Consider the following 24,399-nt stretch of genomic DNA (forward strand, 5'->3'; position numbering starts at 1 on the left):
TATGGAGTGTAATTATTGAGAAATAGGTTGCAGCTCTTGATAGATGTCATCAGATTGATGCCAAGAGCTTGTGAGATTAACTGATCTTACCTAGGGCAAGATGAAAAAGGTAAAGATTCATTCAGAAAATGGGTATGATTGGTTAGTTAGTTCCCATTCCTGGTTGTCATTCAATAACTCCACCCAAGAATACTCAAGTATTCCTGAACCAGAAGCTGGCATGGTGGGATGTCTTTCACAGTGCAGTTGCTCATTGGCAATTGCTGGCACAAGTGAGGAAACAACTTGATTGAAGGCTACAGTGATTTTGGAACTGTGCTTCAGCATAAGTAAGTTTATTTTCAGGAGGCAATGGAGAGCACTTTGGAAAACACTGTGATCTGTAGCATTGCAAGTTTCAACATAACAGGGCATTGGAATAAAGTGCAACTGTCCCTGTCTTAGTGGAGTTGAACTCCCTTGATCAGTATGCTAGTTCCAACTATCTTTCCCTCCGTGCATTGACCATGTTTGGGGGATCACTATGAAGTTCTGCAGCTTCTTTTCCATCTTGTGGCTGAAGTGTACAGTTGAAATGTGACTAATGAGCAGCTTTGTAAGAAAATCTAAGGGAGATGTTAGCTTGTGTTGGTGACCTTATAGGAAGTATTATGTATATAACAAATGTTTTTTTTAAAAAAAAAAGTGTCGTTGCTGCTATAATTCTAAGGATCAGTTAAAGGTAATGGGTTAAAAGCGACTTAAATTATTAATTTACAGTAGAAGACAAACGTTCTGCAAAAATGACAGGTAAGGATCAAACAATGACGTTTTCTTCCAGGCATTATGGAGCACGTTCTGAATAATTTCCAAGCATGTGCTGTCAATTGTAATGTGACCTTTTAGCTACACTGATTAAAGAGATAAGCTCCTGAGAAACCCACTGTCGCCACGAATACTCAAATGTCCAAAATATTCCTGAAGCTGCCGAATTATTATTTTTTCTTGGTGGATAAAATTACAATGTTTATTGCTTTATACACATTTCAAGAAATAGGAATCATTTCCTTTTGCAGTAAACTGTAAATTTCTAGTAAGTTAGTCTTTGTTCATTTTTTTGCTGCGTGTGATTCACAACTTTCTTCCTCTGGTCACTGTAAAGCTCTTGTGACCAGAGTCTCTGATTTAGAGAAGAAGAATGTCGAATGTTGCTCGTTGTGTATTTTCAAACTCCCGTTTCTTAATCTCTCTGTTGGCGTTTGAAATTATGCAAGATCTTGATGGAATGGATGGGAAGAAACTGATTATACTGCAATAGATTCAGTAACAAGACACTGATTTAAAATAATTGGCAAAGAAATGGGGGGAAGGAGAGGTGAAATTTTATATTTTGAGTTGTTTTGGTCTGGAATGGTGTGGCAGGGGATCCTTGAGTAACTTTCAAAAATAAATTAGATAGTTCTGAAAAGTTTTTTGCTTTTAAGTGACAATGGGGAAAGAGAGGGAAGTGGAATGAATTGGGTTGGTCTTCCAGAGAGGTGGCTCGAGCATGAGTGCTGAAGATCGTAAGAAACAGGAGCAGGAGTAAGCCATCTGGCTCGTTGAGCCTGCACCACCATTCAATAAGATCATGGCTGATCTTTTCGTAGACTCAGTTCCACGTACCTATTCGCTCACCAAAACCCTTAATTCGCTTACTGTTCAAACATCTATCTATCTGTGCCTTAAAAAAATTCAACAACGTACCTCTTATGATTCACAGGGCAAAGAATTTCAAAGATTCATAACTGTTTGGGTGAATAAGTTCCCCCTCAACTCAGTCCTAAATCTGCTCTTCCTTATTTTGTGGCAATGCCTGCTGGTTCTAGTTTCACCCACCAGTGGAAACAACTTTCCTGCTTCTATCTTATCTGTTCCCTTCATTATTTTATGTCTTTCTATAAGATCCCCCCTCATTCTTCTAAGTTGCAATGAGTATAGCCTCGGTCTACCCAATCTCTCCCCATAAACCACCCTCTCAACTCCGGAATCAACCTCGTGAACCTGCTACATTTTATACTGTTTGGTGCTATGGCTCTGTGAATTGCATTTAATGGAGCTGAAGCTGTTATAGTTTAGGAATCTTATTTGCTGAGACATTTGAAGCCTAGACTAAGACCAGATTTTGGTCTGTCTGAATTCAGGTTTAACTAGGGTGCTCCTTGATATTCAGTGTCCTCTAATGGTTCAGTTTTCATGACAGCCTGTTCCAAGCAGAGAACATCAACACAACAGATCCTTTGAGTTCATGAAAATCAAACTATTTATCTCCCTCCTCTCCCCACCCCCACACACAAAAGTGAGTTTCTCAAGTGCAAATGTGCAGAACTCACAGATGAAAAAACAATGGAAAATGCATTCGTGAAACTGCACATCAAATTGGCTGATGAATGTGTTTCTGACAAAACCCCAATCACTTTACCTGGGCTCATTTAACTGTGCAGTTCTATAAATACAGCTGCACTGGGACCTGAGCCTGCATTTCTGCGCTCTCAATTTTTTTTTGTTCTGACAGATGCTGCGAAGGTGCTGGAATCAGTGGAAATTACGTCTGGAACAGCAAGAGGAACTTGAACTTCGAGCATTGACAGGACAAGCCCAAAACCATTTCAGGTATTCTTGTAATCTGAGAATGGTTAACTGTTTAGTTTCCTGACTTTCAATAATCAGACGTCACAGAAAAGTGAAATTATCCTTTGTTCTAAGGCTGATATGCTCCTATTTTTGTGCACATACCTTGCCTTGAGTCTCCTAAATGTGCATCTAGCATTCCACAGAGTTTTGATTCCGAAATCTATAGTCAGTTCCTCTGACTGAGTATCTCAAAACTGATTAGTCACATTTTTGCGTTTCAGACGCTTGGAGTTGAATGTCTTTCTGATGACTCATATCTGTTCAGATATAGAATGCTGCTGCATAAAACCATGTGATTGCACAGTTGGATGACCAGTTTGACATCTGATGACAGCTTCTAAGTTGACAGTGTCTGGATGCTGTCATGAAAGTGGTCCTTAGGCTTCTAAGATACACCAATTTGAAGGTTTAGGCCAACCATCTGATGGCAACAGAAACTGAAGGTGCCTGGTCCCAGGGTTCAGGCACCCACAATGTCTGAAATGAGTTATCAGTTTGTGAGCTGGTTTGTTACCTTCCTTCAAACCTGCACAAAACCAAAACACTGTGAATGCTAGAGATATGGGGAAAAAAGCACATGCTGGAAATGCTTGGCAGGTCAGTTAACATGAAGAGTCAAATAGTGTTGACATTTCAAGTCAGCAACCTTTCAAGTGAAAGGCCAGTAACGTGAAATATGAGCTCTGTATCTTTCTGCACATCTATAGCAAGGGTCTTTTCCCTAGGGTGGGGGAGTTCAAAACTCGGGGTCCTATTTTTGAGGTGAGAGGAGAAAGTTTTAAAAAGGACCTGAGGGGCAACTTTTTTTTTTACAGAGAGTGGTTCGTGAGTGGAATGAACTAGGAGAGGAAATGATTATTGTTGGTACAGTTACAGCATTTTAAAGACATTTGTATAAGTACATGAATAGGAAAGGTTTGGAGAGATATGGCCAAACGCAGGCAAGTGGGACTGGTTTAGTTTGGGAATGTAGTCGGCATGTACTAGTGGACTGAAGGGTCTGTTTCTATGCTGTATGACTTTGTAACTGATATTACTTTCAGTGTTTGCTGTTTTTTCCCTTCAAACCTGTTTCTGACATGAGTGTGGATCATCTTGTACAAGTGGCAGGTAATGTTTTACATTAATTATGGCCACGATGATCTCCTGGACTGGTTTTCTTTGCCAAAGTATTTCCGAAATGTTCCATTTTTATTTCCAGAACTCATCTGTGTTTGTAATCTGACATTTTGCCTCTTCCAGTCTTGTACATGTTGAACTGGCAGTCACTGTATCGTGGTGCACATGACAGCACATATATGTGCGAATAGCTAGCTTGACTAGTAATAAACACAGAAAATATATTCACTAGATCAGGCAGATGGTGCTAGACCTGCTGAGTTTCACTGACATTTACTGTTTTCGTTTCAGATTCCAACATCTGTAGTATTTTGCTTTTATTTTTGGATCACGAATTTTGTTTGCTGTTTGTCAAGTTTTGTATGTTCTCAGATTTCTTTCTGGCCAGGCTCTGATTGCATTTAGCCTCTCTGACAGAGAGGCTGCTTTTGCTGCTCTTGACCCATTCACCCTTCAGCCATTGCAGATACTGTGGGTCCTTGGGAAATGCGCACAGTTGCTTCAAATTTGCAATGCAATCAGTTAATGGAAAAATCTAGGAACAATTTCCTTCTTTTTTTCCACTGAAAGCAAACAAGTATTAGAAGCAATTAATACTTGAGTTAATTATACTTTATTAACACCAAAATGCCAAGAACTCTACAACTCTGTTATATGTTACTGATTTTTCTGGAACTGCATCTTTCTTTTCCAGGGAGGTATTGCTGAGAAAATCATTCCATTGCTGGATAAAACGCATTCAAGAGGAAAAGCGGTATCAGGTGAGGAATAAGGACATGGTCCTGGATGACAAAGTTGAAATAGTTCCCTATAATAATTCCAGTGGTTTAACTGGTAGCTCAACAGAGCCCAGACTGACTCAACAGGTTTCATTTATAGAATCTCAAATTATTAGTTTTCAGCATCTGTTAACAATCCACAATTGAAATATGTTTTGCAGCAAAAACACAAGCATTTCATTTTGTTTTCAAATGACAGTTTAAAAAAAGTTAAAGCAATTCAAGAAAACAACCTTGCTAAGCACCAGTGCCCTTCACCAGTCTACCTGAATTTTGTTCTACTCCTCCACTCTTTGCTCCCTCTGCCTGTTTCTTTCAGATGACCTAGGCCTGTTATTGACTTACTGAATCCTTGAGCTAAACTTGCTTTCTCAATACCATTCACTGTTTTGCCTTGCTTCGGCAAGAGATTCACAGTACCACCCAGAGGTCCTGTGCCTTTCTTTATGCCCGGAGCTCACCTTGGGCCTACTGTTGCCTGATTTCTGAAGCCTAGTCTGCCTGATTCTCTTGGGCTGAGGTTCACTCCTTTGCCCAACCTTGTGGACCTGCAGTGCCATGGGAGTGAAGATAGTAACAACTATGGGAGCAACTGGATTAATCCTTCAGAAGATCCAACATTTCATTCATTTCATTCCATTTTAAATTCTTCCATGGGATTTTGCTGGCAAGGCAAGTTTTGTTGGTCATTTCTAACTGCTCAGGAGCCATTGGGTTTACTAAGCCATTTCAGAGGTCAATTAAGTGTCAACCACATTGCCGAAGGGCTGAAGTCACATAGGGCAAGACGCGATAAGGATGGCACTTAGCCTTCTCTAAAGAGCAGGAGTTCATGGTGATCATTACCAAAAGTAGCATTCAACTTCAGATTTTATTAGTTGAATTTAAATTCTTTCGGCTACTGTGGCAGGATTTGACCCATGACCCCAAAGGAATCGGGTCCGGTGACCCGTCCTCAGAACAGTTCTGAGGAAGGGTCACCGGACCCAAAACGTTAACTCTGTTTTCTCCTCCACAGATGCTGCCAGACATGCTGAGCTTCTCCAGCAGCTTTGTTTTTGTCCCTGATTTACAGCATCCGCAGTTCTTTTGGTTTTTACCCCAAAGGAATCGCCTGGCCCTTTGGATTACTAGCCTAGTCATAACATTACTTCTAGGCCCGAAACGTCAGCCTTCCTGCTCTTCTGATGCTGCTTGGCCTGCTGTGTTCATCCAGCTCTACACCTTGTTATCTCAGATTCTCCAGTATCTGCAGTTCCTACTATCTCTAAACTGTTCTGAGTTATTTTAATGTGGTTTAATAATTGCAGTAGTGAAAGTGAGGAGCTTTGGGATGATTCTATTTTGTACATACTTTGAGTTAAGATAGTATCAGTATCATAGTTGGCAAAACGATGCTTGTAGCTGAGTATATTTTAAAAATCATCCTTTTCTTGTTAACCTCTGTGCCTGGTTTTGTCTTTACCAAGGTTTACGCAGTTTTAACAAAATTCATTGTCTTTGCTGCTTGAATTTATTTATGACAGCTGGTTAGTTATGGAAAATACCTATTTAGAAAGAAGTGTCTTCATACCAGGCCCTCTTTGTATATCAACTTCCTTTTGCCAAGATTTTTGGTCCTACTTTTCTGTCAACATTTTACTCCGTTTTGATTCATTCACTTTGTCTATTGATGTATCAGCCAAATCACTTGAAAAGCTTTTTCAAAAATGTTGTCTGCCACGTTTTTCTCAGCTGCTGCAATTAATGGGATCACAGATGAGTAGTTCAACAAAACAAAACAACCAATAATATGAGAGTAGCGCTGAATTTGCAGTGAACAGTGGCACTTTCACTGATTTTTGAAGAAAGCTGTGCGCTTTCTGATGTAATCTTTCAAGTGTGGATTTCACACTTCCTGAACATTAACTTTCAATCTGATAGCAACTCAAAAAAATCTCCAGCCATTCAAGTAATATCATTGAGTAGGGTCCACAGCGAAGCAAATTCAGGAATTTTTGCAGCTAACCAGGGAGTAAAATGGTTATCTAACAACTTACATAATTTTTATATAATTGGACAGGCCAAAAGAAAGGTTAGGATGTATACATGAGAGTTTTTTAATCATTTAAAAAAAAATTGCTTTGCACAAATATAAAGCTAGGTTTTCAAGGGCAGAAAGACAGTTCATTCATAGTAATGGCTTTGTTATAAATCCAATTACATTTCATTGTCAATGAATGACTTTTTCATGGGTTTTTTATTCTGATCTTACAGCATAAGTGTGGAAAATCTTAACAGTTGAGTGATTTTTAAAAGATTGCCATCTGCAGGGATGCCGACTGTGGAGGGGCAGGGAATTACTGCCATCAGCTTGTTTATGTGCATGTTTTAATAACACATTGCAGAATTTGCTGTCAATTTTGGTATGTTCCCAGCTGATGGTAATACTGGATAAATCAGGCTTGACAGACTATAAGTTGTAATTTTTGCAATTTGATTACTGTGATGGTCAGTCAATGAACATGCTCACATGAGGCTGTCAATGCATCCTTCAGAAAAGAATACAAGAAATTTTTGCCCAAAAGAAAAAAATAGCCATACATAAATATACCGATGACAATTTTGAAGGATCTTATCATAAACAGCAAAAAACAAGACTCTTGCAATATCCTTTACAGGCACTCAACCCTAGTGAAGTGCCACTCCTGTCTTCACATCAAAATTTCTTGCTCAATTAAAGAGGTCACAAGCTTTTCCTTTTGGTGACTTTATTCACATTGACCAAATATGATGCTCTTCATCTCTTCCAAAACACACACAAAGCTAACTTCCTGATGTTTCTCTGACTTTGAAAACTTTGAGGCTGCTAAAACAGCTTAATACTTCTTTCCACCTATGATAGCCTGAAGACCTCAAAACCAGAAATTGCCCTTCTGCTGGAATGAATCCTCAGCTAGAAGGATAGAATGACAGAGTTTGGATCCTATACCTGAGCAAAGTCTAGACTTGACGGTGATCTGGATCAAGCTTTGAAGACAATAAAAGGAATAGTTTGTGTTCTAAGTGACAGTCAGTTCCAGATAAATAGGCATTGGCAGATCATAAATTTCAATTTTAAGTTGTGTAAAACTGGAGTTTTTTCTATTCGTTCAGGAGATGTAGGTCTTGCTGGCTAGGCCAGCACTTATTGCTCATCTTCATTGCTCTAGAGAAGGTGGTTGTGTGCCTCTGACCTGTTGTTGCAATTAGAGTAGTTAGACATCTGGTCCATTTCAGTTTCTGGTCAATAGTAACCCCCAGGATGTTGATTTTGGGATTCAGTGATGGTAATGCCATTGAACATCAAGGGGCAATGTTTAGATTCTCATTTTTGGGGGATGGTCGTTGCTTGGTTTTTGTGTAGGTGAATGTTACTTGCCTCTTATCAGGCCAGGTTGCTCAGTTCTTGGTGTACGTGGACACGGACTGCTTCGGTATCTGAGGAGACGTGAATGATGCTGAACATTGTGCTGCCATCAACTATTGTCCCCACTTTTGACTTCATGATAGAAGGAAGATAAATGATGAAACAACTGAAGACTGTTGGGCTCAGGACACTATTCTGAGGAATTCCTCAAAGATAATTGGCCTTCAGAAGCTACAACCATCTTACTTTGTGCTAGATATGACTACAACCATTGGAGAGCTTTTCCCCTGATTCCCATTGACTCCAGCTTTGCTCAGGCTTCTTGATGCTCTAATGACATCATGCACTGAATGACCCTGGCAGAAACCAAACTGAGCAATAGTGAGTCAATTATTCCTTTGGATTTGCTGCTTGATAGCATTGTCAATGACCTCTTCTGTCACTTCTTGAGTGATGGAGAAAAGACTGATGGAATCGTAATTGGCAGGGTTGGATTTGTCCAATCTTTTCTGCGTAGGACATAAATAGAAATTTTCACGTTGTTTGGTAAATACCAGTGTTGTAGCTCTGCTGAAACAGCTGGGCAAAGGGCATGGCTAGGTCTTGAGCACATCTTCAGTGTCATTACCAGAATGTTGTCAGGTTTCATAACCATTGTGGTATTCATTGTGTTTGGCCATTTACTGGTATCATGTGGAGTGAATGGAATTGTTAAAGATTGGCAACTGTGATGCTGGGAACCTCAAGAGGATGTCAAGATCATCCACTCAACATTTCTGGCTGAAGATTATTGCAAATGATTCAGCGTTGCCTTTTGAGTTTGTGGATGGGGTATTTGCGAAATTTCCACCTGCTGTTAGTTCAATTGGCCAGCATCATTCACAACTGTATGTGGCAGAACTTGGACTGATTCACTGGTTCTATGATTGCTTATCTCTATCCATTGAATGATGCTTTCACTGTTTGTAATGCAGCCAGTCTGACTTTGTAGCCACACAGCAGCTTGTTTTTATGTATGCCTGGTTTTGCCCCTCCTATTCATTGGACGAAGATTGATCACCTAGCTTGATGGCAGTTGAATATAATTCTGCTACTTCTGATTTCTAATAGTGTCTTGTGAGCCTAATTTTGAGTTGCTGAATGTGTTTGAGACTGTACCATTTAAGCACAGTGGTTGTGATTCATAGCACGATGGAGGCTAACCTTAATGAGAAAACAGGGCTTCTGTCTTTCTGATAACTCAGCGATGATTGTTCCTATTAATACTGTAATGGACGGGTTCATTTACAACAGTTAGATTGGTGAGCAAAGTTGATATTTCCTTCTTGTTGGTTCTCTCAATACCTGTAGCACACCAGGAGCTGACATTCTATGCCCTTGTCACCTTCAGTGCTTCTTCCAAGTGGTGCCCAATATGGACGAGTACTGATTCAACAGTTGACACAGTAGCATGCGGTAATCAACAGGAGATTTCCTTGCCCATGATTGACCAGATGCAATGAGACATCCTGAAGCCTGGAGCCAATGTTGAAGACTCCCAGGCTAACTCCTTCCTGACTGCATACCTCTGCTGGTGCGGCAGGACATGCTCCAGGGTGTTCTTGACTAGTTTGTGAGACAGCTGTCCCAATTTTGGCACAAGCCTCTCGATGTTGGTAAGGAGGATTTTGCAGGATCACCAGGACTGTGTTTGACATTATTGGTTCTGGTGTCTAAGTTAATGCCTGGTGGTCCATCTGGTTTTGTTTCTTTTTTTTGAGACATTCTCGCAATTGGTACGACTCTGGCTTGCTAGGCCATTTCAGAGGGTGTGGAGTCAATCACATTGCTGTGGATTTGGAGCCATGTGTGGGTCAGACCAGGTAAGGATGGTATAAATCCTTCCCAAGGGCCTTAGTTGAACCAGATGGGTTTTTAATGACATGAACAGCAGTTACACGGTTGTCATTAGGTTAGATTTTATTTCCAGATTTCATTGAATTTGGCTTTCAGCATCTGCCATGGTGGGATTCAGACCACTGTCTCCAAAGGATTAGTCTAAGATTAATGGTCCAATGATATTACCACTACCCCACTTCATGCTGAGATGTAGTTCCTCTCTGAGAAAGCAGACCATTTTTGCCTGATGTGTGGACACTGCTTCACTGAATTCTTTCAAGGAAAAGATGGATGTTTTTTCTTTATGATGGACATTAGGTCTTTTAAAAATAGCAGGTACCGTAATCAACGCTGCAGTGAAATCCAGGTCTAGTTTGATTACCTCGATAGGTGGGAGAGAAGTCCCTCAGATTTTTATTCCTCAAATTAGCCTGGATTTTTATCTGGTTTTTAGCCCAGAGGTTAGCATTTTTGGGTGTGAATGTGTGTATTGTGGGACAGACTAGACAGACCAAAGGCTCTTTACCCATCTGTCATTATGGCTATTTTTGCTTGTTTCTTATTTCTTGAAGCAAAAATTAACCTCTTAAAGACCGGGAGATAGCAAGAACTGCAGATGCTGGAGTCAGGGTCCGTTTTCTCTATGTAATGCAGTTTGGGCTTTTTCAGGTTCAGGATAAGAAGGCTTATGCTCATTACTGTTGGACCTTATTACCTTTGTTTCTGAAGAGGTGGAAAGTATTTGTCAATGAGAAGAAACGCCTGAATCAGATGAAAGAGACCGCGTGGGAATTCCACAGGTACATTCCTAGTGCTAAGTGTTTAGAGTGGCTTTTCTCCCACTTAATCCCTCCGCTGAAGATACCTCGTCCTGTGATGCATTTCCCCACCCTCGCCCATATGCCTGTTTTTTAATATGTGTAAACTGGCAACTAGTTTGACCATAGAGATACAACGACTTAGCTTGGTGAGCTTTTCGCCTGACATCCCTTGGTACTTATGCTTCATTGGGGTTGTAGGGGTGAGCAACACCAAATAAACTGTAGCAGTTCAAGAAGGAAGTTCATCACCACTCTCTCCAGGGGAAATTAGGGATGGATGATAAGTGTTGACCCAACGAGTGATCCCAAAATCCCCTAAATTAATGAAAAAGAAAGTGTCAGTTGGCTTTTGGTCTTTTGTTCTTGCATTTGTGGGGTCTGGCCATTGCTGACACAGCCAGGATTTCTTGTCCATTCCTGTCTGTCCCCAGAAATGGAGACAAAGAATTAGAATAAGGGAAAAGAATTGTCCTTGGAGGAATCGTGTGAATTGAGAGAAGGGTGGAAGTTGGAAACAGATGACAAAATTTTCCCATTCTGGTTAGGAGCAAGAAAAGCTGATGATACAACTATCAAAGTACTAGGAAAAAGAGTTGAGTAACCTGAGTAGGACTTGAACAAAGAATGTTCCACATACCCCATAAATAAGCAGTGCAGCTAGGACCATTGTAGGTTTCCTTAATAGCAACTTTGGTGCTCCAATATGTCCTCCAGTTTCCTCAACTGAAGAATGTCTGTCCCCACCGACTGGTTGACTGGGACCTTGATCGTATCGGGTTTTCATTTCCCCACTTCTGCTCTCGTCTTTCCTCCTCCCTCCCAAGACCATATTAGGTTTCTTTTCTCCTTGACCTTCCACTGCATTCTACATTTGATGGTCACCCTCTGCTGTGGATGCCACCACCAATCACAGGGTTCCAAAGAAACTGTGATACCCTTATCCTTTGCTCAATCACCCACCAAGAGTCTCTCCTTCCCAGTATATCTACCCATGCAATGTATGTTCTATTCACTTCTCCTTTGTCAATGTCCAAGACCCCAAACACACTTTCTGGGTGAAAAATAATTAACTTTTACTTATAATTTAGTATATTGTGCTCATTAGTTTGGATACCATCCCCTGTACATGGGGGAGACTAGAGTTTGCTTTGTGGAATACGTTTAGTCAGCCCTCACACACAACCTTGAGCCTCTACTCTCATGCCATTTTAATTCTCTGCTTTGCACCCCTTCCATCCTCCATCTCCTAAACAGTTCTAAAGCTCCTCAATGGAAACTTGAACTGAACCTCTTCTTTCAATTACATATTTCAAACCTCTTTCCCCACTTTGTTTCTCTTTTTGTTCTTTTTTTATTAATGTAGAGTACCTGATGGTGATTCAGTGCCTCTAGCTGGAAAATAAATAACAGCGAGAGCAGGTTGAAGCTCATCTTTGTAGTACCTGTTGTCATTGCTAACACACATTATGAGCTGCTGGAAGGCTTGGTACCAAGTGGACTAATAACCTGCAGATGGAAATGTGACTAGTCTGTTCAAGAAGGTGGGGGAATCAGTTAAAAATTTAAAACTGAAATTGTTCGTTTTTGTTAGATTGGCATATGAAGGGTAATGGAGTTGAGTTACAGGTCAGCTGTAATCTGTTTGAATGACGGGATCTGAGTGTTTAAACAATTGGTTGGTTCAGATTGCCAATGCTCAATCACTTCACTAAAATGAATTAACCACAATGATTTGGGAAGGACACTGCTGGGTAGTTATCCAGCAACACAAGTACGTTGAATGGTGTGACTGAGAGCTACTATGTAATATGTCATTTACCACCCTTGCAGAGAGATGTTGCTGAAACTGGCTTTTTATGCATGGTGGGAAAAGTTGGATCGTCAGCATGAGAATCGAATGGCGGAAAGATTGGTAACTATAACTTCTACCCTTTCAACAGTTAATCATAACAGAAGGTGACATAATAACCTATCCTGTTCTGTGGAAAATTTCTGTTGTCAAATTAATCTGGGGCTATAGTTGATCTGTTTGACTGGAGCCATTATTGGAACATAGGAACATATATTCAAGAGTCGGCCATTCAGCCACGTGAGCCTGTTCAGCCGTTCTCCTTTTCTTCTGTGAGTACTGAAAGAAAATAATCATTCAGCATGTCTGCTGTTGAACTGAATGGGTATAAATATTGAATTAATTAAGATATCAACCTTGAATGAGTAGGTTGTGCTCTTTTACCTCTGACCCAGAAGGTTGTGAGTTCAAATGCCAGACCTTAGATGTTAGCACATAATTTAGGTTCTTACTACAGTGCCAGAATGATGGAAAACAGCAAGTTCTCGAAAACGGCAAGTTCTCCCAGTATCCTGATCAATATTTCTTGTGCTCACAACTGTACTAAAGGAGATTATCTGTTGTTTCACCTCACTGCCAGTTTTGGGATCTTCTTGGCTATAGTTAGCTACCACATTTCTTTTACATATCATTTTGCAGTTAATGCAGTTCATAAATGGCTTGTTACCCGTGAAAAAGATTTGCAAGGAGAGTGGCGTATTATTCCAATGATATGACTTTTCATGTTTCTGCGCCAGTTTTTCCTGGTAACCAACGCCAATTTATCTTTATATAAAGCCTTTTTTAACAATACATCCCATAACATGTCACTTCTCAGGAATGAGACTGAACTACATAAAAAGATATTGGGGTAGATTGAAGTGGCCAATTTCAAGGAAGTGAGAATTGTCAGGTGGAAATTACAGAGTTTAGGACCTTGGTAGCTGAAGGCCTGGCCTCTGGTGCTGGAACAATTCGAACTGGAGAGACCCAGAAAGGACGGAATTCAAAGCACATTGAGATTTTGGAGGGTTGTACAGCTGGAGACTAAGATGTTCGGGAGATGTGTGAGCCATGGAAAGATTTGGAAACAAGGATGAGAATTTTGAAATCTAGGCTTTGCTTCATCAGGATTCAATGTTGTTCAGCAAACGGAGACCTATTGGGACTTGGTGTAAAGAGGGACACAGACAGCAAAGTTTTGGATGATACCGAGTTTACACAGGGAAGCCAGCCCAGGAGTATGTTTAGAATGGTCATTTAGAAGAAACAAAGACATGGATGAGAGAATTAATGGTGTCACAGATAATATGATCAGAAGCTTAACTTGAAGTCAAATATGACATCGAGGTTGCAAACGGTCAGGTTTAGTCTCAGGCAGTCGCCGGGAAGAGAAATGGATTATCTGGCTACAGAATAGGGTTTGGAGAAGGAACCAAAAGCAATGATGTTGGTCTTTTCTCTGTTTTATGCCATGAAATTTCTGCAGTGTTGGTCCCAGATGTCAGAATCTTAGAATTTAGAAACAACTGAAGGTTCATGCAAAGGAATAGTGAGGTTGAATTGGGTGTTGTCAGTGCACAACCTGAAACTGATGCTGTGACTTAAGATCATGTCACTGAGGGACAGCATATAAATGAGAAGTAGAAGGGAGTGTGAGGTGAGTGTTGATCCTTGGAGAACACCAGAGTTCACAGTATTGGAGTTAGAAGAGAGCCGTTCTCTGGTTATGACTGGACAGATAGAAGAGAAACCATGTGAGAGAAATCCCACTATGGTGAATGACAGCAGAGGGGCACCAGAAAAGGATGGTGCAGTGAACTGTTTTAATGGTTGCAGACTGGTCAGATTGAGGACGGTTAGTTCATGCTTGCCACAGTCACTTGGGGTATCATTTATGGCTTTACTTACTGAATTTGGTACTGTGGTAGGCTGGACAAAACAGTGGATTTCAAGCAGGGTCAGCATGGATTTGGGGATGGTGAAGGAGGGAGCATGGTTGAAAAGTCAAGGATTAGTGTTTGTGGAGATGAGGTAAGGTTAGAAGATTTGAAGCAGGAAGGAAGAGAACCAGTGGCAATATCAATTAACGTGAAAGCCAGGAGGGGAATCTGGTGTCCAATTGGGAGGGTTTTGAAGGAAATGTTTCTGTTTCTGCAGGCTGTGGTTCATTCTACTCGTTGCATGTTGCTGCGGTTCTGGTGGAACTGGCGTAAGAAGACTGCCATCTCTGTGGAGGAGAGAGAGAAGGAGGCCATGGCTAAAGATCACTTTAGACATCAGCTGCTGCTTAAATCGATGCACTTTTGGAGAGAGACTGTGGCAGATCAAAAAGCAGGGTATGGGTATTTTGGCAATTTTGCTCCATGTTCTTAAAACTCAGATGAAGCTAAAATTTGGCCTGTAATAGCTATGTGGGTATATGACTTTTGTGGTGATTGTTGTAGTCAAAAAGTGCTCATTTTATATTGAATTATCTGGGCTGACAGTCAGAGACCTTTAAATGAAAGTCAGCCACCTTTTAGATGATTGTTCAGGAATGAGTGCTGCAAGGCATGTGAGCATTGGTTGATCAACTTAGCCTGTGATCCTGTTCTAGTCAAATAGCCTCCCATCTCTTATTTTATGTGCTCTCAGGTAGAGGATGATCACTTGTCTAGCACGCTAGAGGGCTGTTGGGGTGCGCAAAGCCACCTTCCAGAGTGAACAGTACCTTCAAGCAAGCTGGTCTTAAATGTATATTTACAAAGATGTAGCTTTTTCATGGCACCAAGAAGCTGCAACTGCAGCCTTTCATATTACGACTGAAAGGGCAATTTTATAATTGGCCAAAACTTCTTCCTTCACTCTTCCTAAAGCCAGTGTTGTTCAGCTCCTGTACCGTCCATCCCACATAAGAGTCGTGTTGACATTCTCGGATATTGTTCAATGTCTGAGTGAGATTGTTGTATGCATTACAATAACATGCATTTGTACAGGGCTTTTCACATACTTGTAGTTAAGAAGTTCAGAATTTGACACTCACCCAGCTACATCAGGAAATGTTAGAGTGCTGGAATAGAAGTGTGGCCATCTCTAGAGCTGTTTCCCCAGCAGTACAATTAGAAATTAAATCCCTTAAACTTTAGGCTTTCCTGGAGATAGTACTTTGTATTACATATAACTACAAGAGGCTGTTACTCCCAAACAATCTGTGTAAGCTTTAGTCTTCCACATGCACTGTAATCCTAATATCAAGTTCTCCCCTGTTCCCTATCCCCTTATTCCCCATTTATCATCCACCGTACTATTAACTTATGACATACCCTCTGCTTCAGTGTTGACTCGGAAGTGAATTAATTCCACAGCCCCTTACTTTGAGCGAGAAAGTACTCATAAGTTCAGGTCTGTCACTCTTGCTAGGTGTGCATTGTAAGGAATCACGTAATCATGTCCTTTTGTTTTTGGACTGTAAACTGGTGGAAATTGGACAGTGCAATATAGCTGAAATACCAGGAGAGTTTTGTGATTTGTAAGAATTAAGTGGTATGCATTTTAAACTGTGCAAGACAGAGGTGAAGGTAAAGTTGTCATAATCTTACCAAATCCGAGGGCTGCTCTGTCATTAGACAGAGACCAGCTGGTGGTGAGTATAACCTGAGGGTCACCACACCTCAGGCGAGGAGAAAGGTTGAGAAGGAGAATCCTTCATGGTAATGTCAATTAGTGTGGGAATTCAATCCGTACTGTTGGCATCACTCTGAATTGCAAACAAGCCATCCAGCCAACTGAGCTAAACTGACCCCGTGGTGCAAGATGATTTTGTTGAAACAGTGAGATTGATTCATTTTTGAGTTAAAGCAGCACCAGGAGATTTTGAGTTAAGGGATGACAGCTCTCAGATTGGTCAAGCTACAGTTTGTTACAGATCTGTCAGTATAGAGCACAGAGGCCTCCAGAGTCGACAAACTGAAAACATCTCCCTTCTCCACCCCGCCCCCTCCTCCCAGGTGAGTTTTTTTATTTACTCATGGGATGTGACCATCACTAATTAAGCCATCATTTACAGCTGGTCTCAAGTTGCCCTTGAGAAGGTTAAAAATAGCAAAAAGTTAAGAAAGTCAAGAAAGTTTAAAATTTAGAGAGAATTGTTGCAAGAAAAGTCCTAGACCAGCTATCAAAGTTAAGAACATCCATCGTTTTCTAGACAGCAGTGTGTCGTCATGGCTAAAATGACAGGAACTAAGAGATATAATTTAACCCACCATTGAGATCCGAACTTCTGAGCTTCAGCATTCTGTTTTTTCCTGTGTCTATATTGTTCCAAGCACAACGTTTGTGTTGAACCATCTGTCTTTGTTTGTTTTAATAGTGAATGCGCGTGTGTTTTGGGGTATAGTTGAAAGTTGCATTGTAGTAGATCATGAATTCTTTCTTTTCTCTCCCATTTATTAAAGCTATGGGTGTTTACAATAAACAGAACTTTCCTATTAATAACAAAACCTGGTGAAAATTGCTTTAGTCAATCGGGCAAATTAGTCAACTTGGTGGTCTACTTGAGATTTTGCATATTTTCTGATGGCTTGTGGAACAGTGTGGTATGATTATTGACGTACTCTTCCCAGTTCATGATACGATTGGCTGCTGATGCTGGTTGTGGGGCCAGTCAGTGACACTGGATATGGGGCCAGTCACTGACTTTAGTTTAAAGCCCTGACAGCCACCGTGTTGAAGTGTAATTTTAACTAATCATCACAGTAAATTTATGTTATGTGCTACTTGTCAATCAATCCTTCTGAAACGGTGATGTTAAATTGTGTTTCAGTTTAAAATGTACTCAATTCTCATTTAGGCAGCTGGAGACCATTTTGTTATGAATTTAATTCCTACATGTTTTGTTTTTCCTGATTACGGTTTTCCTAAATCTGGATTCCTGAATCATCCCAACGAATTCGAATTAAGTAAATATAATACTGAATATTCTGGAAAGGAGGGAGAGAGCAATCAGGGAACTAGCAATCAGCTAGACTGATATCAATTATCAGAAAAATTCTAGAATTCAATATTAAGGAAATCTTAACATTGCACTTAGAAACACATCATTACCTCTGCCTGAACATACTTCGTTTTATGGAAAGGCACATTTATTAAAGTTTTGAGGATGTATTTAATAGAATAGATAAGGCAGAGCCAGTAGATATAGTGTATCCCTTCCTCAAAAGGCAATGGATGCAGAATCTTTAAATATTTTTAAGGCAGTGGTGGTTTGTTTATTGATTACCAAGGAGATGAAGGATTATAGGAACATGCAGGAATATAGAGTTGAGGTTAAAATCAGATCATCCACATTCTTTTATTTACTGAATAATGCAGCAGATTTCAAGGGCTGAGTGGCCTATTCTTATTCCTTCTTCCTTCATATACATAGATTTCCAAAGGGAAACGCACAAAAGGTTAACACAGCAGGTAAGGGTATATGGAGTTGGGAGTAATACATTAACATGGATACTGGATCGTTTAACGAGCAGGAATCGGAATTAAGATTAAATAAGCTTTTTGAAGCTTGCGGGCTGTAATGAATAGAGTGCTGCAAGGTTCAGTCCTTGGGGCTTCAGCTTTTACAATCTGAGTGAATGACTTTGCCAAGGAGACCTTAAGTGTTATATCAAAAGTTACTGACAGTACAAAGCTGAGCAGAAATCTAAGCTGTGAGGGGGACACAAACAGGCAGATATATACAGGTTAAGTAAATGGGCGACATGATGGAAAATGGATATAATGTAGGGAAAAAAACGTTATTCACTATGGTAATAAGGGTAGAAGAACAGAATATTATTTTAAAAACTGTATAGATTTTAAATGTTGATGCAGAGAAAAAAAGTGCTAACTCATACAAGTTCAGGAGAGTAAGAGGATAAGAGAGTTATCCTATGATGTGAGGCTGAATAAACCATGCCTAAACTGTCTGGAATTTAGAACCAATCTCATTGAAACTTCCAAGATTCTGGAGGAGCTGGAGAACATTGACATGGAGAGGTTTTTCCCTTGACTGGGGCTCCAGAACGTGGGATGGGTGGGTTCAAGCGTCTGTGGGTGGGCCGGAGTGGGTGTGTCAAAGGATAAGAGCTTGATTATTTAGGAATGATGCAAAGAGAAATTTCTTCATTCAGAAATGTGTGGACCTTTGAGATTCTGTAGCCCAGGAGATTTTGGAAGCTTCATTATTCAATACGTTCAAGGTTGGATATTTGTTGTCTTCAAGAATCGAGGGAAATGGTGAGGGTGTGCGAATGTGGAGTTGGGCGATAGATCAGACATAATACTTTGGAATGGCTCAAGGGGCCATGTGATCTATTCTTACTCCTGTCTCTTCTCTTAATTACCTCCATCTCCATCTCCATCCCAGACGAGACCATGAAGTACTAGCCATAAGACATTGGTGCAAGTGTCGCTTGCGTGGAGCCTGGAATGTTTGGTGTTTGGTAAGGAGTTGACCATTTACTTCAACCACATGTGATGAGGAATAGCCACCAAAGAAATCCCAGTGCTCATTTTTCCATGTCTTGGTTAACAAGTCAATGAGTCGGAGATATTTCTGTAAAGTATATTATACTTACATTAACAATTCAATAACCAGAATCAACCAAAATATGTTTAGTTATAATTTTAACAATAATTATTTTTTAAACAGAAAGTAGGCTGATTTTGTTAAGAAAGGACTTTTGAATAAGCTAATTCAAACCAAAAAAAGCTTTCAATTACACTTCTCTCCCTAGTTCTAAAATGTGCAGCGTAGTATTGAATTTCTGGCTGCTTAAGCTCCATGCACTTGAAACGGCATATTTTTTGAGCAAGACTGAACAAATTAATATATTATTTCTTGAGCCTGTTCTGTGCTTTTCTGATCAACCTCCGGCTGTTCTATTCCACTATCTTTTGCAACAACTTCTCTCTGTGCCTTCCACATTCACTGCCTGTCTACCTCTGTGATCAGAGCCTTGAAGTCTCTGACCGGCTTGTGAGTTATCTCATTGTCAATTCTAGCCCAGTATTCACTGTGGATCCAAAGTCTTCCCTTAGCTGTCATTCCAGAATATCACTAATAGCCTGACAAAGAAGCAGGGAAACTGTGGAAGAAGAAAAAGAACAGTTTGAGTAATGTGTAACGTTTGAGATAAATCTGTTGAATAATTCAGTTGGATTGCAGGTTAAGTGGGTTTGCATGTAATGTCATTTAACTGGATAGAGACCTAGACTGAAAATTTTCTTGCTGTAAGGCAACAAATAGATTTAGAGTCTGTTTAGAGTTTCTAGTATCCATGGACCCAAACACTACCCCCGACTTAGCACTAAATTAACCATTTTGTGCTGGTCACAATGATGATGGTTGTGAGAAATGAAATGACAAAATTTCAGAGCCAATATTTTTATGATTTAGTACCTGTAGAAGATTTTAAATTTGTTAATGGGATGTGAGTGTTGCTGACCAGATTGGCATTTATTGCCAATCCCGAGTAGCCATTTAGAAGGTGATGGTGAGTTGCATTCTTTTACAGTCTCTGTGGGGTAGATAGACCATCAGTGCTGTTGGGAAGGAAATTTCAGGATTTTGATCCAGCAACAGTGTAGCAATAGTGATATAGTTCCAAGTCAGGATGGTGTGTCCCATACATCTGATGCCCTTGTCCTTCTAGGTGGTAGAAATCCCAGGTTTGCAAAGTGCAGTTTAAAGACCTTTGAGTTGTGGAGAAGAGTAAACAGATCTGATCTCACTCCTGATTGCTGTTTTGCTGGAATAATTGTGTAGACATAAGGTGAAATTTTCCCAGTCTGTTTGATACATCAGAATAGTGGAAACACTGGAACGGTCTTAAGTTCTCTCTCCAACCTGGCAGATAGGAGAAGAATCATGAAGGGTTTGGTGAAACTGACAAGTTCTAAGCACTGGTCAGCTGCTTTGAAGATCTGCAGAATGGCTAAGCACTTCTCTCAGTGAGTAGTGTCAGACTCAATAGCTGAAAGCAAACTGTCTGGAAGATATTTCACCTATCCAGTACCACACTTACCCTCATCTGCACTTTTCCGTTGTCAGATTTCAGAGCAGCATGGGACCATATTATGAAACTCCACCGTCCCCATGTGCTGAAGGTCCTTGCTAGGGGCTGCCCACTTCACATGTTCCAGCTGTAACTGGGGCATCACCAGCTGTCTTCTCTGGAGCTACATGACCCTTTACAGAAATGGGCACTGAGATATAACTGGAAGGGGATGAATCTCAAAATAGACAATCTAGGAGCAGAAGTGACCATTCAGCCCCTTGAGTCCCACAACCCTCGGAAAGAAAACTTCCCCTCATCTCTGTGTAAAAGAGCAATTCCTAATTTTAAAATACTGGCTGCTAGTTCTCAACTTCTTCTAAGAGGAAACATCGTTACCATGTCCATCTTAAGTCCTTTCAAGATCTTAGAGACTTCAACCAAATCACCCCTCACTCTTCTAAACTCGAGTGGAAATAGGCCCAGCCTGTCTACCCTGTCCTCCAGACATCCATTTGGTAACTCTCCCATGAACACCTCAAATATATTTAAGTCCTTCTGTAAATAAGGTGACCAAAGCTACACACAATATTTGAGATATACCATTATCATTGCCTTGCATGACTTAGGTGTAGCATCCATGCTCTATTATTCAATTCCTCTCATAATAAAGGATAGCACCTCATTTGTTAGCTCAATTACACACTGTTAAGTAATTCTAAATTTTTGTGACTCATGCACTAGAATACTTAAATCTTTCTATACCATGGAATTCCACAGTCATTCTCCATTTTAAGTAATACATTTTTTTATTCTTCTTAACAAAGTGAGCAACTTCACATTTTACCACACCAAACCCCCTATGCAAGATTTTTGTACTTACTCAACCTGTATCCTTCTCCAAACTCCTTGTGTTTTTTCACAACATAGGTAGAAAATTAACTTGCTGTGACCTGCAAATTTATTTTTCATGCCTCTGTTCCCCTAATCTTAGTCATTGACGTAAATTGCAACATGTCGAGACCCCATCACAGACTCTTGCACTCCACACATCACACCCTGCCAATCAGATAAATCAATTCTGAAGAAGAGTCACTGGACCCTTCGGAGGTTGACTCTGCTTTTCTGTACAGATGCTGACAGGCATGCCAAGTTTCTCCAGAATTTCTGTTTTTGTTTCAAATAAAAACCCATTATGAATATTCTGTTTTCTACCAGCCAAGCTAATATGTAATCCCCTACACCATGAGCTTTATTTTCTGCAGTAATTTTCTGGCACTCACAAATGACGGGCTATAGGCAGACCCTAATGTCTGTGGTAGGATCCCTGAACAAAATGTTGTTCTGTCATGGAAGGACAAAGTAGACCAAAAAAAAAGTTAACTTATTATTTAAATTTAAAGTATGTTTTATTTTAAAATTAGAGCACGGAGTTGAAAGCTTCAGTTCTCATTCTCCAATGGTGATTCTAGTAGTGGAGTTGATGAATTGAGCACCAGTGTATTTATACTATTATTTATACTACTTTCACTTTCCAGTATGTGCAGAAAAAGCGTGAGAAATGGAAAAAACACGTGTATGCAGATAGGCATATTCAGAAGGTATTGCTGTCAAAAGCCTTGCACGAGTGGAAGGTGAGTGATGGTTGTTGGTCTCCTGCTTTTGCCTGACACATTGACTGCATTTCTATCACAAGTGTTTTTTCCAAGATGTTTTGATTGAAATGGTATTTGTGTATAACAAAATAACTTGACAACACTGTACTAGAAGAATGGTTCCCATTTTGATCCATGCTGGGATTACTATGCTAAGATGGGTTATTCAGCCAATTTTTTTTTTTCAGAGATAGTAGGAACTGCAGATGCTGGAGAATCCGAGACAACAAGGTGCAGGGCTGGATGAACACAGCAGGCCAAGCAGCATCATAGGAGCATTCTCTTTTGGGTTGTGGGTGTCGCTGGCCAGGCCAGTATTTATTGCCCATCTCCTAACTGCCCCTGATTACGTGATGGTTAGCCACTGCAATCCATGTGGTGTTCATACGCCCACAATGGTGTAAGGGAGTGATATATGATTTACAGGGTTTTGACGCAGTGACACCAAAGGAACAGTAACGTAGTTCCAAGTCAGGATGGTGAGTGTCTTGGAGGGAACTTGCAGGTGTTGATGTTCCCGTGCATCTGCTGTTCTTGACCTTTGGGTGGTAGAATTTGCAGGTCCCCATCAGACAAAAGTAAACCTGGATTCCTGCACACATGGTGGACAGGTGGAGGTGAAGTGGATGATGTGTCCACAAGTGCTTCAGGTTACATGCAGCTGGATATTTTTAAGAAATTGTTTCATCACTCAACATCTATGAGCGATAGTAAGAACCCAATGACAAAATCGTTTCAAAGTGCCTATGTAGCAACATGAGAAAATAGACCATCTTTATCTGTGGGATTATTTGTTGGATTCTGTCTTGCTGACCCAGCAGACAAAATGTTACAATTTATTACAACAAGCTGTTTCCACTAGATGCAGAAAGTACAAATCACAGACTGGCCATACCCCAGAATAAAAAAAAGTACCATTAACTCCCTTAACATTTCATTCAGTCTCCAAAATTGACCAGTGTTTTGACCAAACAGTGGGTCAAACCACTTGATATGAAGCTCCTGTCATCTTGTTAAAGTTACAGGATTTTGATTGTTAAAGACACGAGCAAGGTTTCTGAGTCGACCAAGATTGTGGTTCTTTACAAACCTTTTGATTGAACGCTCTGTAGCCCAAAAGCTTTAGTTGTGGATTTATAGTTGACTACATGTGGTCATTTGCTAAGTCAATGTGATCTCCTCAGCATAACAAAATTCATCAGCCTAGTCTGTGGCAGTGTTTTATCTTGCAAGAACTGAACAATCAAGTTTCAAGAATCAGTTTATGTTTAGAATTAGTGGAGGAGAGTCATATTTATTGCATCTGACATTTTGTGTAAGTTTTTTAATTTTGTGCATATTAAAACCTTAATAAGACCTTGAAAACTGCAGTGTGACCCTCCCTGCCTGATTTCTAGGTTTACCATTTGAACAATAAGCAGATTCTTTGCAAGGTGGATGAAAAGGAGAAGAAACGGAGAAGAGATTTGTTAAGGTAATGGTGTTGCATTGATGTTTCTGCACTCCAGAAATATATGACAAATAACACACCAAATGTCCTGCGCGAATTGAAGTTCACATGGTAGAAATTTCATATCGTTCTATCTGTTGCCCCCATTTTAATATTAATGACTGAGGTCTGCAAAGTAAAGTCTTGCCTCTGTGACCTCCATCACAGAACACAATAGGATATTTTTCTAATCCAGATGCAGGCTGGGGCGATGTAATTTGCATCAGAAGTTTATTATTGGCTATTCAGTCCTTCACAGTTGATGGTCCTCTGTTGCCCTTGTGATATCCAGTTGCTTTTCAAATAATTCCAGGATTTTGCTGTTGTTTTCACTGAAGGTATATTTGGTCTGTTGATGACCCTTACATAAGAACTCTTGCTGTCCTTCCTTAGGTAAGTAACCAGAACTGTATGCAGTACTCCAAGTGAGGTCTCTCCAAGGTTCTGCATAACTGCAGAAAGACATCTTTACTTCTGTACTCAAATGCCCTTGAAATGTATGTCGTTATACCATTTACTTTCCTAGTTGATTTCTGCACTTGCATGTGACTTACGGCCCCGGACACTCAGATCCATTTGGACACCCGCAACTCCTAACTTCTCACCATTTAAGAAATATTTTGCTTTTCTGCTTTTTTTACACCGAAGTGAATAGATTCACTCATTATTTATATTCTTCTACTATGTTCTAGCCCAGTCACTTAGCATGTCTAAGTTCTCTTGTAGCCTCCTTGCATCTTCCTCACAAATTTCTACCCAGTTTAACGTCATGAGC

The 24,399-nt window shown here is 40.3% G+C and overlaps 1 protein-coding gene across 1 annotated transcript in view; it reads left to right on the top strand.

Moving 5' to 3' along the window:
- Positions 1-2,615: 2,615 nt before the first annotated feature.
- Positions 2,616-24,399, top strand: part of sfi1 (SFI1 centrin binding protein) — a 74,457-nt gene continuing 52,673 nt past the window's right edge. The window contains exons 1-9 of the mRNA XM_048611346.1: positions 2,616-2,631; positions 4,466-4,532; positions 9,699-9,800; positions 10,486-10,616; positions 12,468-12,549; positions 14,626-14,804; positions 18,851-18,926; positions 22,019-22,114; positions 23,533-23,609. Of these exons, the coding sequence (XP_048467303.1) occupies positions 9,783-9,800; positions 10,486-10,616; positions 12,468-12,549; positions 14,626-14,804; positions 18,851-18,926; positions 22,019-22,114; positions 23,533-23,609 (659 nt within the window). The 5' untranslated portion in view covers positions 2,616-2,631; positions 4,466-4,532; positions 9,699-9,782. The remainder of the gene's footprint in view (positions 2,632-4,465; positions 4,533-9,698; positions 9,801-10,485; positions 10,617-12,467; positions 12,550-14,625; positions 14,805-18,850; positions 18,927-22,018; positions 22,115-23,532; positions 23,610-24,399) is intronic.

The sequence above is a fragment of the Rhincodon typus genome, chromosome 24, assembly GCF_021869965.1.
Source record: "Rhincodon typus isolate 14 chromosome 24, sRhiTyp1.1, whole genome shotgun sequence".
Taxonomy (NCBI): Eukaryota; Metazoa; Chordata; class Chondrichthyes; order Orectolobiformes; family Rhincodontidae; genus Rhincodon; species Rhincodon typus.